Source organism: Penicillium samsonianum (assembly GCF_028829775.1).
Source record: "Penicillium samsonianum strain IBT 33392 chromosome Unknown utg000003l_segment0_segment0, whole genome shotgun sequence".
Lineage (NCBI taxonomy): Eukaryota > Fungi > Ascomycota > Eurotiomycetes > Eurotiales > Aspergillaceae > Penicillium > Penicillium samsonianum.
Genome location: NW_026643261.1, coordinates 5,595,168 through 5,611,559, shown reverse-complemented (window position 1 = coordinate 5,611,559; position 16,392 = coordinate 5,595,168). Strand labels below are relative to the sequence as shown.

General features: G+C 47.1%; 7 protein-coding genes across 7 annotated transcripts; 4 read left to right on the top strand and 3 right to left on the bottom strand.

The window, feature by feature from the left end:
* Positions 1-193: 193 nt before the first annotated feature.
* On the bottom strand, positions 194-1,650 carry N7471_005759 (uncharacterized protein; the record flags this gene model as incomplete). Its single annotated transcript, XM_057278478.1, has 7 exons — positions 194-410; positions 476-630; positions 717-872; positions 934-1,056; positions 1,109-1,255; positions 1,315-1,458; positions 1,507-1,650. 7 exons carry the CDS (start codon positions 1,648-1,650, stop codon positions 194-196), a joined length of 1,086 nt encoding a protein of 361 aa, XP_057138088.1.
* Positions 1,651-1,875: 225 nt separating this feature from the next.
* On the top strand, positions 1,876-4,673 carry vp16 (tethering complex subunit VPS16; the record flags this gene model as incomplete). The annotated part of the gene is made up of 7 exons (XM_057278477.1): positions 1,876-2,017; positions 2,066-2,172; positions 2,225-2,353; positions 2,412-2,905; positions 2,957-3,051; positions 3,102-4,372; positions 4,425-4,673. 7 exons carry the CDS (start codon positions 1,876-1,878, stop codon positions 4,671-4,673), a joined length of 2,487 nt encoding a protein of 828 aa, XP_057138087.1.
* Positions 4,674-4,722: 49 nt separating this feature from the next.
* On the bottom strand, positions 4,723-5,359 carry N7471_005757 (Alb1 domain-containing protein; the record flags this gene model as incomplete). Its single annotated transcript, XM_057278476.1, has 3 exons — positions 4,723-4,938; positions 4,994-5,286; positions 5,344-5,359. 3 exons carry the CDS (start codon positions 5,357-5,359, stop codon positions 4,723-4,725), a joined length of 525 nt encoding a protein of 174 aa, XP_057138086.1.
* Positions 5,360-5,598: 239 nt separating this feature from the next.
* N7471_005756 (ubiquitin-specific protease UBP1) lies at positions 5,599-7,701 on the top strand (the record flags this gene model as incomplete). The annotated part of the gene is made up of 1 exon (XM_057278475.1): positions 5,599-7,701. The coding sequence occupies one exon, from the start codon at positions 5,599-5,601 to the stop codon at positions 7,699-7,701; it is 2,103 nt and encodes a 700-aa protein (XP_057138085.1).
* A 730-nt stretch (positions 7,702-8,431) lies between these two features.
* On the top strand, positions 8,432-9,436 carry N7471_005755 (uncharacterized protein; the record flags this gene model as incomplete). Its single annotated transcript, XM_057278474.1, has 1 exon — positions 8,432-9,436. One exon carries the CDS (start codon positions 8,432-8,434, stop codon positions 9,434-9,436), a length of 1,005 nt encoding a protein of 334 aa, XP_057138084.1.
* Positions 9,437-9,574: 138 nt separating this feature from the next.
* Positions 9,575-10,550, bottom strand: N7471_005754 (uncharacterized protein; the record flags this gene model as incomplete). Its single annotated transcript, XM_057278473.1, has 5 exons — positions 9,575-9,698; positions 9,883-10,060; positions 10,105-10,202; positions 10,257-10,407; positions 10,460-10,550. The coding sequence occupies 5 exons, from the start codon at positions 10,548-10,550 to the stop codon at positions 9,575-9,577; spliced, it is 642 nt and encodes a 213-aa protein (XP_057138083.1).
* An 855-nt stretch (positions 10,551-11,405) lies between these two features.
* On the top strand, positions 11,406-14,517 carry N7471_005753 (uncharacterized protein; the record flags this gene model as incomplete). Its single annotated transcript, XM_057278472.1, has 6 exons — positions 11,406-11,413; positions 11,468-11,750; positions 11,804-12,020; positions 12,073-12,318; positions 12,377-12,592; positions 12,659-14,517. 6 exons carry the CDS (start codon positions 11,406-11,408, stop codon positions 14,515-14,517), a joined length of 2,829 nt encoding a protein of 942 aa, XP_057138082.1.
* Positions 14,518-16,392: the final 1,875 nt, after the last annotated feature.

Here is a 16,392-nt window from a genome sequence, read left to right as displayed (position 1 = left end):
AAGCCCACGCAGTCTTCTTTATGGACTGAATATACCCGTGACCGCCGCAAGCTGGCTCAAGTCTTGCTGGTTCTACTGTAGGCGCAGATTCTGAAATTGACATATGGAATGTGATGCCACGAATTAAAATTGTTAATATGAGTTGGGTATCTAATGCAGTAATCAAGAATAGCTAAGCAGATACATTGAAATATCATAAAGGCGGCTCGAGTGCCAGAACGCCATCCAATATTGAATCCGGCGTCACATCAGCGAGAACATCAGATACCGCATGTAAATGACTTCCATACTGCAGACTGCGGTCTTCGCCAGGGGGAGTGACAATAATGCGATGGCGAAAGACTTTCCTGGCGGCTAGGGCCACGATGGAGGGAGTCAGATAATCGATACCATGAAGAGGGGCTAGAAGTCTGTAGATTAAAATCAATAAGATACGAGACATAAGTGATTTGGTGGAGGATATGTTAGGACTCACTGTGCAAATCGAGAAAATTGAATATTTGCATTGGCAGACACACCACCCGCAACAGCGCGACTGAGCCGCAGAAATACAACGATATCTTGGATGTATCGAACGACTTCCGCGCTCGTGCTCACCGACGCACTTGTTTCTCGAAGTTGATCCATTACCTAGAAGTTCATGAGCCCGGAATTAGATTATTATATTCTGTTCGTGATTCTAAAACCCAAGTGGATTCGAATAATATCAAACTTACCAACGGGCTGACCGTAGCACTCCTCGTTTGCTTGCCCTTCGACTTATGAATAACAGAGGAAGCCGAAATTTGTCCATCTGAAAGCCAGTCATTCTCTTCAAGGTAGGTATACCCAGCCTCGGGGCTGTGGAAATGAGAAACGAAGAGATTGTCATTCTACCGCGGCATTAGCTAAAGTAAAGCAGTTAACATGCGGGCATGCACAGATATTACTTACCATATGTGGTTTCAAAGGTGGTCGGAGCTGGTCGGAATTTCGTGCCACGAGAGGGATGAAAAGGAAGTCCTGAGGCGCACTCAGGGTCCCGCTCTCAGTGACCAGCTCCCTCGATCGCATTAACTATACCGCATGTCAGCATTGTCTTTACTAGGTTGTCTATCTGAATACATACCTGCAGCATGTGCATTTGGATATCATCACTGACGAAATTGAAGTTTTTGGCGATTACAATATTGACAACGTTACTGCCAAGTTGTGAAAAGGGAGTTGGTGATTTGCTGTAATCCCCAAGGCTCTTATAGGAAGAACGTTTGCTTGACTGATTTTATTAGCTTATAGCAATGAGAATCATAGCAAATATTTGAAATATCAACATACCGATTCAGTGTTCAACCACGGACGCGATGGGCGATAGTTTGCGCGTGCATTCGGGGTAAGAACGTCATTGAAGATGTCGTCAATAGATGTTGCAGATGAACAGTCGAGGATGCAGTATGAGTAATTGAATGTAGTTGAGCCAATCTGTCTTCCATTAGACATCATCTCAATATTCTGGGTGCATTGACATACTAAGGCGAGTTCTTTGGCGAGGTCATTAATACAGTGGCTGGTGGTCTCGATCAAGCAATGTTCGCGGGCAACAAGGCACAGCAAAAGGGCGACTTCAAGGTCAGATAATTGTTGAGCAATATCGGCAAGATCTGTATAGTCCATGTTTTGAAGAGATGACCAAGTTGGCCAATGAAGATGCAGCAACTATCAGAAGAAGTTCGACCTCGGGAGGATTGTGGTGGAGAATCTACGCCTGATAATCAAGGCGACAAAACCACCCGATCAAGCCTAGCGCGCTTGACCCCGTTCTCCCGATCAACAGCTCGAACATCCAACAACTGCCCAGGTAGAGGATTCATTGCCTCATCTGTGATCATATCCACAGTCATGCCACCAAATCCACTCGCAAACTGGGAAAAGGTTGGAGACAGCTTTTATCGCAAAATTGCCGTGTATGACGCCATCTTCGAGGACGACGTCGAGTTAGAGAACTACATTGTCGCGGGCGCCCCCTACGGAGGAGCTATTGGTAAGTCTCCATAGGAGAACTGAAGATCTGGACTAACATGGATATCAGCGCTTTATCGCGACGAAAGCAAGCCATTCAGACTTCGCGATGGACAGGGTTCCCGTTCCACAATTGATGTTTATTCATGCTCTGGACAGAAAATCAATCGTATAAATGTATGTTTGCACTTTATGATCGAATAATGATGAGCATACTAACTCGTTTCAGTGGGAACAAGCCACTATCCGCGGACTAGGCTGGTCTGATAAGGAAGAGCTCCTGGTCGTCTCTGAGGATGGAACAGTGCGACGCTACTTCGGATTGGACGGCGAGTTCACATCCTTCTCTCTCGGAAATGTGAGATTTAGTGACTGTCTGCCCTAGTAATACTGCGCACAAACTAACGATGTACCAGGGTGCCGAAGAGTATGGCGTGAGAGCCTGCCAGTTTTGGTCATCAGGCCTTGTTGCATTGCTGTCCAATAACCAGCTAATTGCCGTATCCAAATATGATGAGCCGCGCCCGCGGCTCTTGGCACCATGCCCGGAAGGCGAAGTATCATCGTGGGCTTTAATTCCACCAGCCCATACACTCTCACGTTCTGTTGAGGTTCTGTTGGCTGTTGACAAGACCGTCTTTTTAATCGACTCAACAGAAGCAGAAGACAAGGTTTTGCAAGATGGTCCATTCAAACACGTTAGTGTGTCCCCAACAGGGCGCTTTGTCGCACTTTTCACTGCCGAAGGGAGGTTATGGGTAGTCAGCAATGACTTCCAAAACAAGTTCAGCGAATATGATTCAAAATCTCGGGTTCCGCCAAATACCGTGAATTGGTGTGGCGATGATGCTGTCATCCTTGGATGGGAAGATGAAATTCATCTTGTTGGGCCCAATGGAGTCGCATCAAAGTGAGTGGTCTCTTTTGTGTAATATCTGTGACCACGATCTAATCATCTTAGATACTACTACGATGGCCGTGTTCATGTCATACCAGAGTTTGATGGAGTTCGTCTCATAACTAATGACACATGCGAATTCGTGCACAAGGTCGCTGGTAAGTTAAAACCACAGGGAAACAGGCAGACTGTCATTGACAATTTCCAGGTGTTACTGAAGAGATATTCCGTGTTGGGTCGTCTTCCCCCGCTTCCGTGCTACTGGATTCGGTGGATCAACTCGAGAAAAAATCGCCCAAGGCCGATGAGAACATCCAACGCATCCGATCGAGTTTACCATCAGCAGTTGACACCTGCATTAAAGCAGCGGGGCATGAATTCGACGCCTACTGGCAGAAGCGCCTGTTGAAAGCTGCATCGTTTGGCAAATCTGTCCTCGAACTTTACAATAGCGATGAGTTCGTTGAGATGACTGAAAAACTACGTGTTCTCAAAGCATTGAGAGACTATAAGATCGGGCTCCCATTATCATACGAGCAATACCTGCGCCTCACACCGGAAGGACTCATCGAACGCCTAATCAGCCGGCATGAATATCTGCTTGCAATAAGGATTTCCGAATATCTACAGATTCCCGCAGACAAGATCTATGTCCATTGGGCAAGCCAAAAGGTGAAGGTCTCGACTGTTGATGACGAAGCTGTATGCAAGCTTATTGTCCAAAGACTCGATGGAAAGCCGGGAATCTCGTTTGAGGTTATCGCTCAAGCTGCATATGATGAGGGTCGATCTCACCTGGCTACCCAATTGCTCAACCATGAACCACGGGCCGGCAAGCAAGTTCCTTTGCTTTTGAACATGGAAGAGGATGAGCTTGCCCTCGATAAGGCAATTGAGAGTGGTGATGATGACTTGGTGAACTACGTGCTTCTGCATCTTAAGAGCAAGCTTCCTTTGGCAAGCTTCTTCCGAATGATCAACACCCGCCCAATGGCTTCCGCACTTGTGGAGACTGCTGCACGAGGCGATGACATCGAGCTACTGAAAGACCTGTTCTATCAAGACGACCGACCCATCGATGGTGCTAATGTGCTAGTGTCAGAAGCATTACGCGAAACGGATTTGACACGCCAAACCGAGAAACTGCACCTAGCATCTCGCCTCTTGTCGGATTCCAAGGAATCGACAGTGGTACTAAACCAAAAATTAGTCTCTGAGGCCTCCCAGCTTTTGAAAACCCAAGACGCATTGGATAAAGACTTGGCGGACCACAGCGAGTTCCTTGGTCTTAGTCTCAACGAGACAGTCTACAGACTTGTCCGAGGTGGTTATGGTAAAAGAGCACACAAGATCCAAAGTGAATTCAAAATGCCTGAGAAAACATTTTGGTGGTTGAGATTAAGAGCTTTGGTGGCTAAACGTGACTGGGGCGAGCTGGAGGAAATCGCTAAGCTCAAGAAATCCCCAATCGGATGGGAGGTAAGACAGTCGATAATTCTAAACTACTGGAATAGACGCTCACACAAGACAGCCTTTCTACAACGAGATTTTGGGTGCTGGAAACACAAAACTTGCTTCAGGATTCGTGCCAAAGTGCACCCACTTGCCCCCTGCTGAGAGAATCGAGATGTGGGTGAAGTGCGGTATGATCGTGAAGGCCGGAGAAGAGGCACAAAAGACTAAGGACCTTAACACTCTGGAACTCCTCCGCACTAAAGCATCTGGCCCCGCAGCCACCGAAATCGAGCGCATGATCAATCAACTAAGGCCAAGGAAATGAGCCCACCAAAGATGTTCAACATGTATCACACAGGCCCCCCCAGAGTTGTTCAGGTGATCTCGTCGGTTTCATCGACAGTCGTAGAGTCGTTAGTTGCGGGATTGGAGCCTTCAGTTGCGATTTGAAAGACGTTCTTTGCAACAGCAATCTTGGCAGGTGCAGAATCTTCGGCCATCGCATCGTCATCCTCGTCATCCTCGTCGTCGTCAGCTTGTTGAAGAGCGTTGAAGGCCAAGGTTTTGCGGTTGGTATCCTCCCAATCAGCCTAACTCAATGTCAGCACCTGTACGCCAGAACGAAACGACCATATGTTTTCATACTCTTCGGGAGTTGACGGTCCTGCCGCGAGCCAGACTTTTAGCCTTCTTGATTTCCAATTGATCCATCACGGCCTCAGCTCGGTCCATTCCCTTTTGTTGCCTTAATCGCTGAGCCCTTGAAACCTTGTCGTTTTTCTTCTGCTTTTTCTGGATACCGGAAGTGGCACGGTCAGCCAGAACCGAAGGCCTTGTTGTGGTAGGAGATTCCGCTCGGGGAAGCGAAGTCACCGACTTGTCAAGGTCGAGACTCGGGGACGCTGCCCTCCGTGCTGCACGGGAACGCTGGGACCCGTCTGTTCAAATATTAGATACTCAAATATCAATGTATGCGAGATTAGTAGTCAACTTACTTGTGCTCTTCGCCATGGTTGCTGTTTTGAAGAATTATCGATCTCGTGGGGTGAAATCGCTATCGATAAAAAAAAGTTTACGGAAGACGAAGACGACCAAAGGTGCACCTTTTCCGCGCAAACATCCATGGATGTATGTACCTTCATGTTCCATTCTACACGCGTCTTGACACTCTCACGTTCTCTATCGATCCATGCTATTGCTCATGCTGGCAGATTCCTCTTGCCATACATACTCATCTGGCTTTATTGACAATGAACACCTGCGACGGGCGATCTGAGATCTTTTCCAACCCCGATCAGTACGCAAGCCGCAACAGCCATTATGAAACCGCCTTCACGACTTTACAAAACAATCAAGCGCTAGCATACATCTTTATTGCTCTCATTTCCATTCCTATCTTCCTTGGTTACCTTGGATTTGTCCCCATATCGCTATTTCAGCTCCCCTGGGATCTCATCGTCTATTTTACACCCTCTCGAATCGTTATCGCTTTGGACCCTCGCATATCGACCTCTGACCCCAACTCCCTAGCCCTGTCGCCCTTGCCCTTCCAAGATAAAAGTGACGCCATGAACCGGATTCTTGGATTAAACAACAACGTCTACTTCCCCTTCTTCTCGCGGTCAAGATCACTCTCTATCTTCGGAAATGCGCTGCTGGGAAACACCAAGGATGTCGCACCCCCGGGGCTCGGAAACTGGAACAACTCGTGTTTCCAGAACAGCATCATACAGGGATTGGCTTCTTTGAAATACCTGGCCGAGTTTCTGGGACACAACGTGGACAACCTCTCGGGCAAGGCTTCCGACTCGACCCACGAGGCACTACTAGACCTCATCGACCGTCTGAACAGCGCCTCCAAAAGCGGAACCAAGCTGTGGATCTCCGGGCCTCTCAAGTCCATGAGTAGCTGGCAACAGCAAGATGCGCAAGAGTATTTTTCCAAGTTGCTTAATCAAATTGACCATGAGGCCGAGCTGTGCTCACGTGGAGAAACTTTGAATATGGGATTGAAAATTGCAGGACCCGATGAGAACATATTTCGCGACAGCGACTGTGACGACCCGGTGGCGCCTTGGGAACCCGAATCTCTCCCATCAACAGATAAGCTTTATCTTGATAGGGTTTCGTCTTGCAATCCTCTCGAAGGCCTACTCGCTCAACGAGTTGGGTGCATGGAATGTGGATGGACTGAAGGGCTCTCGTTGATACCTTTCAATTGTCTCACTGTTCCTCTGGGCAAAAGATCTTCGTACGATGTTCGCGAATGTTTGGACCAATACATGACGCTTGAGCCTATTGAAGGCGTGGAATGCGCTAAGTGCACGTTGTTGCATCGACAGGAGCAGCTTATCAACTTGATCAGTGGATTTGAAGCCGATGAGAGTCGGTCAGACCGCTCCGACGAACCTCAACCATTCGATGCTGTGAAACTGTCAGCCTCCTCGCGGTTAGAGGCTGTCAAGACAGCTTTGGACGGGAATGATTTCAGCGAAAACACATTGGCAAACAAGTGCCATATCAACTCAAAGAATCGAATCTCAACCACGAAATCTCGACAAGCCGTCATTGCGCGGGCTCCTCGCTGTCTTGCTATCCATATCAACCGCAGTGTTTTCGACGAGTACACTGGGACGTTGGAGAAGAATCTCGCGGCAGTCACGTTTCCTCAAATGATCGATTTGAACAATTGGTGTCTTGGCACCCAGCCTCTCAGCAAATCCGGCGACAATTTTGAGCATTGGGAAACAAACCCCTCGCGGTCCATGCTTCCGCAACCTGGCGAATCAATTCAAGTCCCCAGCAGACAATATCAATTACGCGCAATCATCACCCATTACGGCCGGCATGAGAATGGACACTATATCTGTTATCGCAAGTATCCGACATCGGAATTCACAGCTCCTGCACCAGACGAAATCCTTCAAGCTGAGGGTGATAAGGACAAGCCCGAGCGTTGGTGGCGCCTCAGCGACGATGACGTGCAGATGGTTAGTGAAGGTCATGTGATGACCCAAGGAGGTGCTTTCATGCTGTTCTACGAAGCTGTGGATGATTCCGTCTCGCCGTGTCCGACTCGATCTGCGACCCCGGAACATGACCTATACGACAGATACGCAGAGTCTACTCAGTTCGGAAGTGAAGGATCAATGTCCAACTTGGCCATGCCAAATAACATTTCCACTCCATCTACTGTCACCGACTTCGAATCTGCGACTTCCCGTGAAACGAGTATTTCGTTGCCGATGGACGACTTCCCCCCTGCCGACCAGCCTTTGAAGATCTCAAACGTGATTGACAATGATGCTGGACGGAATGATGAACTAGACTCCCGCTCTACCATCATTGCATGATCACCTTCATATCTTTTCTTACTTTTTTTTTTGTCCTTGCCCGCATAGGCGCGCCCTGTGGCCGGCTACTGCATCATCATGATACCCGATACCACGTTCCATTTGGCGTTGATTTGAGCTCCACTGTGTTTGGGAGCATTTCGTGTAAATTAATGTACTATTATTGGGACTCCGACGCGAGAATTGACTTCTTGAAGCAATACATCTCAATTGGTTTCAACCTGACTTGTAATTCAGTATGCTCATTTATCGCAACCCAGTCAACGCCGATCTCGAGGCTACTATCGACACCGATAGCGCTCTTTAATGATGCAGCTTCTGGGGATAATTATCCCCGCATTTAGACACGAGCACCTTGTGAAAGGCGACTCCCAGCACGGTTGGTCCGAAATCACCTCATTAAGTAAGTACCTTGGGGCCACCTGCCATAGCATCAAACTACATAAAGACCCCTTTCATCGCCTCGCCAAATTACATCCGAAGCTTCTTTTTACATTTACAGCGAGTTATACTAGCAAACTAGCAATTCCGACCTAAACAGAATCTGTTTCCTTCCCAGACGTTGGATATTGTGGGAGTTACACCCGAGTCTGTATAGATCCCGAAGGTCTCCCGGGGTCCTCATTTCCTGTCTGATCGTCATAGGGTATGATGATATTGTCCCCAATACTTGATAAAGTTGGTTGTTCCTATTCTAATTCGACAGAAGTACTCTGCATCATCTTCAATAATGTCTATTAGCAAACCACAACCACATGACATATTCCTCATCAATGAGCTCCTCGAGAACATCCTTCTACATACAGAGATGAGGACTCTATTAACATCTGCTCAACGCGTATCTCGCGTTTGGAACACCATGATCAGAACATCAGTCAGACTCCAGGAGTGCCTCTTCTTCAAACCCTCCAAATTCGAGATCTCGGATCCCTCACAGCGCCTTCGCAATCCGCTCCTAGAAGATATCCTCTGGGCTCAATTTTTCCTCAAACAACAACAAACCTCAGAGTCGAAAATTACCGATGTAAGCAGATTTCCGCTGCGGGAACCTGAGCGTCGCAAGCTCAAGTTCTACCTACGAAAAGACGCCAGTTGGAAACGAATGCTACTTCAACAACCACCGACATCATCAATCGGAGTCCTTGAAATCATCAAAAGATCAGACTCAGAATTCACCAAATTATCTATCAGCCCAAACAAATTCCTGCGGATGGGCGACATCTTGGCCCTCCTTCAAGGAGGCAGCACAATAATTCCAACCCGCAACAAATGGATACTGTGGAGTGGGCGATCCCGTATCAGAATGCCCTTGAACTTCGAATGCTGGACACCTAAATGGGTCTATGAACCAAGTACCCTACGGCCAGTCCAGGAATGGATCCCGGAGAATATAGACTGGGATAGTCTCCGGCTGGAGGTGGCATCGATGTATTTGAATGATTTCGATTGTGGTGTGGTGATTGTGTCTGAACGGAGACAGTTGCTTTTCCAAGGCCAGGACCGAGTTCACAAGGAGAGCAAACTTGATCGTCGACTGGAGAAAGCATTTGGGGAATGTCAGGTGGAGGTTAGAAGGAAGCATATAAATCACTCTTGGATTCCTATCAAAGGTGTTGGTGCTGATCGGAGATGGATCCTTAGGCCCTGTTCTGCTACTCCTCTTGTTCCAACGCTGAGTGACTCATCTGAGGCATCAGATTCGTCTTCTATGTCTTCGTTTTCTTTGTCTCTCTAGATGGATGGATCATCCTCGAAGGCTCTGCGGGAACCGGTGTGTATTTCAACTCTACTAGAGACCTTCAATCATTGCATTGGTTTCAACATCAGAAAAACAAACAAATCGAATCTTCATGAGGCCCACTCAGTATCCTCTCTAGTCCGTCAGATCGATGACCTCGATTCTCTTAGTAACGGCTGCTGTGTTATTCACTTCTGCGGAGGGGGCGTCGCTGTCTTCGTGGTCCTCGGGATTGGTCCGGGGGCTCAATTGCACCGTACTTCATAAGGTCAGCTTAAGCTCCCTGAGGTTTATTCGGTTTCAGGGATCATATATACTTTGTACTTGGTTCCAGTGTGCCGGCGATGGAAGCGAGTCCCCCACTTTTTCGCGAAGGTTGGATTGTTGGCTCTGCGGGATATTATACTAAGTAAGAACTCAATTGAAAAAAACACTGTACGTACGCAATCTCTTCTAGCTCGTCACACATACGTCCAATAGGACTCTTGGGCTTGCAGCGACCAGGCTCGTAGCGGTATGATGCATCTCGCCACCCCCCAGTAAGAATCCACCGCTTCATAGCGTTTTTTGCTGCGTGTGAGGAGGCTCCCTCATTGAAATTTGCAACGAGAGAAGGAACAACTAAGCTTATTAGCACCATTCAAAGACTTCCTCTGAGATCTTACAGCATGCTGGATGATACATCTCCATGTGCATATCAAAAGAACGCAGTGATCCGAAAGTCTTCCCACACATTTGGGTCTTGTCTACCTTGACATCACAACTGATTTGGTCAGCATACATATATGAACAGCTAATTGTAGAAATACAAACATACACAAGGCCATTATAACGTGAGGCAATGTTCAATGGATGATCAGGGGGATCAAGAAGAAGGCCCAATGTCAACTCTTTGGCCTTGATTCGCCTAGACGGAAATTCTCTGTGAGCTGAAGGAACCCAGGCAGGGTTTCGGTCTACGATTGGACCTAATACATATTTAGGGTCAGTGGACAATAAAGCAGAGTAAAGCTATCTTACCATGCATATAGCCCCATTTGGGATGAGGGTTAACTGCGTTTAGAATGTCTGGGTTATCGAAATCTTCGGGTTGTGGTTTGTCGTCGCACATTTTGAAGGAGAGGATGAGAATGCCAGATGTGTTTTTGTGATGCAGTTAGTGACAAAGAGAAAAGGAAAAGCGAAAAAAAAGAGGAAGTTGGTCGTTTTTATAGAGTACAATTAGTTAACTATCTAGACTGTTGTATCTCAGTAGCAACGACGGCAAACAACTACAGCACATGCCCAGCAGATCTGATATCAGAGATACAATAGTGTAGACACTTCTTTATCATATAGAGAAGAAATTGAGCGGTATCCGAACCCAGAATGGTGAAATTGATATCGAGAAACCAATTCTGGACTATGTTCAGCGACAACTCATCGCTCTCCAGATCTACATAGATCTTAATAACTAGTTTCGGAAATAGAGATCTATTCGAGCGATAAACATAGTCACCCTTACAGCTGGTTTCCCAGGTATTAATTACTATCGGGTCGCGCTGAACGAACTGAATCACTCGGTCTATGTATATCCACTAACCGAAAGTATTTTAGGGCGAGCAAAATACGGTTTGGGATGAAATTCGTTGGTTCAAGGGGAATCTGTTTTCGACTTTGATTGTTTAGATACTCGGTCTTAAGACTCGATTAGAAAAATCGAAAATGCATAACAAAAGAGGTCTCTGATTTCAAGTGAAAGTAGTAGCCCCCAACACCATTGGGCACAGCAGAGTACAGCCACGTCAGAGCACAGCCTCATCGGGCGCTTACATTCGTACATCCCCTCACATCCATCAACTTTCAAAAGCCTGGATCTTCGGTATTAATAGATAATCAATCATGTTCTAACGGGAGGGGATTTATGCCCTCGTTTCCACAACTCACCAACGGAGACAATCCGTAGGCTAGCTAATGACACCCGAAAATGGCAGAGTGAGTATTATGATAGTCGAAATATTCTCGAACACCGCAATAATGTTGGCATAGCGCAAGCGACTTGTTTGATTCGTCATTGGAAGCAGTAAGAGATACACTTTCGATTGATGATCGCGCCTCCTTCCGCAAGTTTGCCAACCATACGGCGATGATTGGAGAAATAAGATTGATGATGGTGAGGCATGAGCACAAAAGCAGACTGACTGCTTGCTGCCGCAAGATTGCCACCTTTTCCAAAGCGTTTGAGCCATACTTCCAAGTCGTCGGTATCTTCGTTTCGATCAAACCAGAATGGGCAGCTTGGTTCTGGGGATTGATTCGAATTGTATTCTTGGTATGTCCTCCCGGTCATTTTGCAGCGCGAAATTTATATTGATATATACATAGCTGGGAAGCAACCTCGTCAAATTCCTCGAGAATGTCAGCGATATGTTTGAACGTATTGCGTTCACCTTGCCACAATACCAGACCTGGTTCGACATATGCCGGAGAGGCATTGATGCAAAGGACAACGATCGCCTTGGGCAGGCAATGTCCTTTATTTATGCGGACATCATTGACTTTTCACTCCATGTGTATCGTATTTTCTCAAGGATACAACGCGGTGAGCACATCTAGCACAGTGTTTGCAGTTGCTCAACTGACATTGTCCACAGGATCAACGCTCATCAGAAGAACCACAATGAGCGGAAGTTTGTTATGGAAGCCATTCCAGTCCCGCTTTCTGGACGTACTTGAGAGATTGGAAAAGCACCAAGCATGGTTTGAGACTGAGACTATGATTCAGCAGCATGACTTAATTACCCGACACCACGAAACATTCCTTCAGTATTTGAAGACAGCGGAAGAAAAAACAGCCGCGGAAACGCGGAAAGACCTCGCTGAACAGGAAAAAGCACAGGGTAAGGGAGAAGATATAATCAATCAAACCCAAAGTGCTAATAAAAGGACACAAATCAGCAAAGCAAGTCGCCGCCATAAGAGACTGGCTATCAAGTCCCCGATACCGTGATGTCTACGAGCGTACCAGACATTCCATACACCCTAGTAGCGGTCAGAACTTTCTGCAAAGTCCCAGATATCTACTGTGGCGAGATGCGGGTTTTGGTCACAAAGGCGCAGGGAGTATAGACGAAGCAAGGGAAGACTGGCTGCAGCGAACGTTATTTATTCAGGGTATGATATCCATACATCCATGTTCTTGTTAGCCCGACTTGTGATTCTAACTAAATCTCTGTTTAGCTAAGCCAGGGTTTGGTAAAACCTTCATCTCATGTCTTGTTATCGATGATCTGTTGGAGAACGGCGACGCTCTTGTCCCGGACGATCAAGATACTCCAGCAGTGGCCTTTTTCCATTTCTCATCCACCGACAGGTGGGCTAGCCGCAGCCCAGTAGATGCACTGCAATCTATTGCTTCCCAGTTGGTCAACTATCACAGGAGAAACAAACTAACGATTGACGCACTCGAAATCCTCATGAACGAGATTGGCAGTGGGCAGCATCAGGCTTCGATGGACGATGTTCTCGCATTGCTGGGAATATTATTACGACAACATCCTACATTTCTTGTTATTGATGCAGTCGATGAGTGCGAAAATGCCGTTACCTTCTTAGAGCTTCTGAAAAAGCTCTGTCGGTCGAATGATTGTCGGGTACTGTTGCTGAGTCGTCCGACTATCACACTTCCTCTATGGTTCACCTCGTTGAAGTCAGAGGATGTTGAGAGTTGTGTTTTTTCACTCCCAGTATCTCTCAATTTCTCAGACATCAAGAGCTTCCTCGACCACCATCTCTCCTGCATGGCTGACGGTCATTTATTTGGACTCGATGAGACCATAGACCTCGAAACTATCTCGGTCGATCTCACCAACAATGCAAACGGAATGTTTTTGTGGGCGCGTCTGTTGGTTAATTATCTTTATTGCTCTGCTGTTACTCCCCTCGAGCGCAGATATGCATTATATAACCCTGCAAGACTGGAAGGGCTGGAACAACTCTATGATTGCATTCTCGAAGTTCTGGGAAAATCGAGCCAAAAAGAGCAAACTGTCGCCGGGAATGTCTTCCATTGGATCTCTGATTCCCTGATTCCGCTCAATACACGGGCAATGCATACAGCCCTGGCGATAGTACCGGGCACGCCAACGAACAAGTTGCACTACCTGAGTGATTTTCCTGACTGCATTCCGATAATTACTTGTGCGTTGGTCGAGATCACAGATGATGCAAATCTTTCTTTTATCCATCTGTCCTTCAAAGAATACCTTGAATCAAAAGATGGTGCCTTTTCTCTCAAGGATAAGGCGGTAGTCAACATGCATCTCGCAATGCGATGCCTTTCATTCCTGGCCTATGATGTTCCTGCCAAGCCTCTCCAGCAGCCAAAGAGCAAGGTGGACGGTGACACTCCTCCACAGGCAGGCTGCGACCACCGGGAAGCAACGATGGCAGAACAAGAACAGATGTTGCGATCAACTGCTCTCGAAAACATGGAAAGGAAATACCCCCTTCTTCGCTACGCAGCCCTTTCTTGGTATACCCACCTTCAACGGGCTCATCCCTTCGTCACTCCTGCGGAAGCCCAAAAGCTTTACAATTCTCAGAGTGAGGGACCATCAAATACTTTGGAAAGAAATGATTCTTGGATTCCGATTCTGGCCCGTTTTCTGGTCCGGCGTTATTCGGTCACAATGTGGGTTGAAGCTTGTTGCGTTTTCCGATTTCTACCTCGCCTGAACAATCTCGCCACTGTCTTTGACTGTTTGATGTATTTTGGGTCGGCGGATACCGCAGCTGGCCGTGAGTCCTGGTGGGTTGCACACAGCCTCCAACAGCTTGCTGGAGCGGTTGAACATCTTCACGAAAGATACAACGAAGCACTCATGGAAAACCCTACACTAATTTGGCAAAGTCAAATTACGACCGCAATTGATAGGACTTTCTGGCCAGTCTGGGATCAAAAGGATGCATGGATTTCCCCCCAGGCGAACGGGCGCGAAGGCGATGTGAACTCAGGCTTTCGACCGGATTACCGGAATATCCAGGTTACGAACGAAGTCACCTACCCTACACCAGAGGGGCGTTGGATTATGAGGTAGAATTATTGGTAGTTTATGAGCCTCGGCAATCTGCCAGTCCCCTAGTTATACATAGAAAGGTCGGATTTTCCGGTTTAAACCATTTTATTTTGTGCCTGTGATATTCATCTTGCAGTTAAAAGATAGAAAACACATCAAGTAGCATATCTAGAAGTTGGCAAGGTAATAATCTCTACGGCGAAGCTAAATATTGAAATATGTAAGTCTAGATATCATTGAATATATATATATAAAGAATATCTAGTATGATTTCTATTCCAATAATGAGGTGTCGTGTCTCTCCGGTATTTGCGAAACTATTTGGGCCAAAATATTTTGAAGAAATAGGGTTTGCAGCTCGAGTAAACTCGAAGAAAGCTCAGATAAAGAATACAACGCCGTAGAGGCGATATAAAACAAGTGTCTGCTTCCCGATTAGGCAATTTAATTTGTGCGAGTCTCCCGGAGCTTTTTGTCGACTACCGCTTCCATCATTCAAGAAACAGCGAAGTACCTCAAGCTCTTATTTACTAGCTTCTAAGGATTTCAAGGCTACAAAATGTTAATATCTCCTAAATTATGGTGTTGTTAACGATTCCTCAGCAGGCCAGACTATGACAAAATATCAAGCTTTATTATAGCAAAAGCTCGCCACAAACCATAGCACGGCTTTGTCGGCACAGAAGAGGACACCAGAGAGGATAGCGAGAGATGAAGCTAGCCACCTGGGCACACCTTCGAGACCTCCAAGTCAAAAAAATGTCGGTCGCAAATCCCAACAGAAGTCCCCTCATTTCGCAAACATCTACAACAGCCCAAATTTCAGGTGCATATTTCAAAGAGCCAAATAGGAAGGAAACACAATTCACCGCCAGTCCATCTATCCGACCCATGCATCGGGGATAAGCAGCCAGGCAACGAACCCATGTCACTTTATCGCGGCCAGGGTTGTCACGACCACGGGATGAGACTATCCCACGCCCCTGTTCGGATATTATCCATCCTCACTCGGTCGGGCATACGATGTTGCCAGCGTGTACGACCAGGATGTTGCTTTTTGCTGTCAAAATTCACCGTAGCATCTAAACGCGCAGAGCGCGGATGTCAGTACCCAGCGCAGATTGAAACGTCGATGCGCCCGAAGCATTCATGCCCGGCATTGTACAGGAACAACGGCTCGACAGGACAAAGCGATTGCTGGCTAGGCCGAAGTAGGCAAGTCGAAGAATTGAAGAATTGCAGCGAAGACGCATCGTCGACGATGTTAACGCGGGCTCACGGCCTACCGCAGTTCCCCTTCGGCTTTGCACATGTGCGGGTGCTGCATTGCGGTGTGTCAACACGTTCTCGAAAATGACCACGGGGGTATGATGGTGATTTCCATTCATGAGACGGAGATGACCCCCCTGGCTTTTTTTTTTATATTGGTTCCGTCTTGGGAATTTCCTAAAGCGTGTACGGGAAAGCGGCCGTGGCGATCGCATATTACCCGGTCGCAAATATCGGTCAAGGCAGATACCATTAATCTACAGGCTGTGAGTGTCTACAGGCTGTTAGTAGGTATAATGTAAGTCCTGACTGACTCAGATAAGATGATTTGATTGGAGTCAGCAGAAGAAATGATAGCTATACCTTGTATCCAATCGCGATGGCTACCCTAGCGGTCTCAGAGATGGGCTGTCTGATCTCGCAACCATCACAACGTTGGCGTCGGTCTAGATTATGGGCTTACGACTGTGCTATCCGTGCGGATCGTACTCATGCAAGCACAGTCCCTGCGATGAATAAGGGGGCGTTTATTGCTCTGGGATATGATGAAAGTTGACACTGAAGCAAGCCCCATGGACACGTCTCGGGTACACCGTCAACCCGCCACAGCCATCACACCCTTGTCGA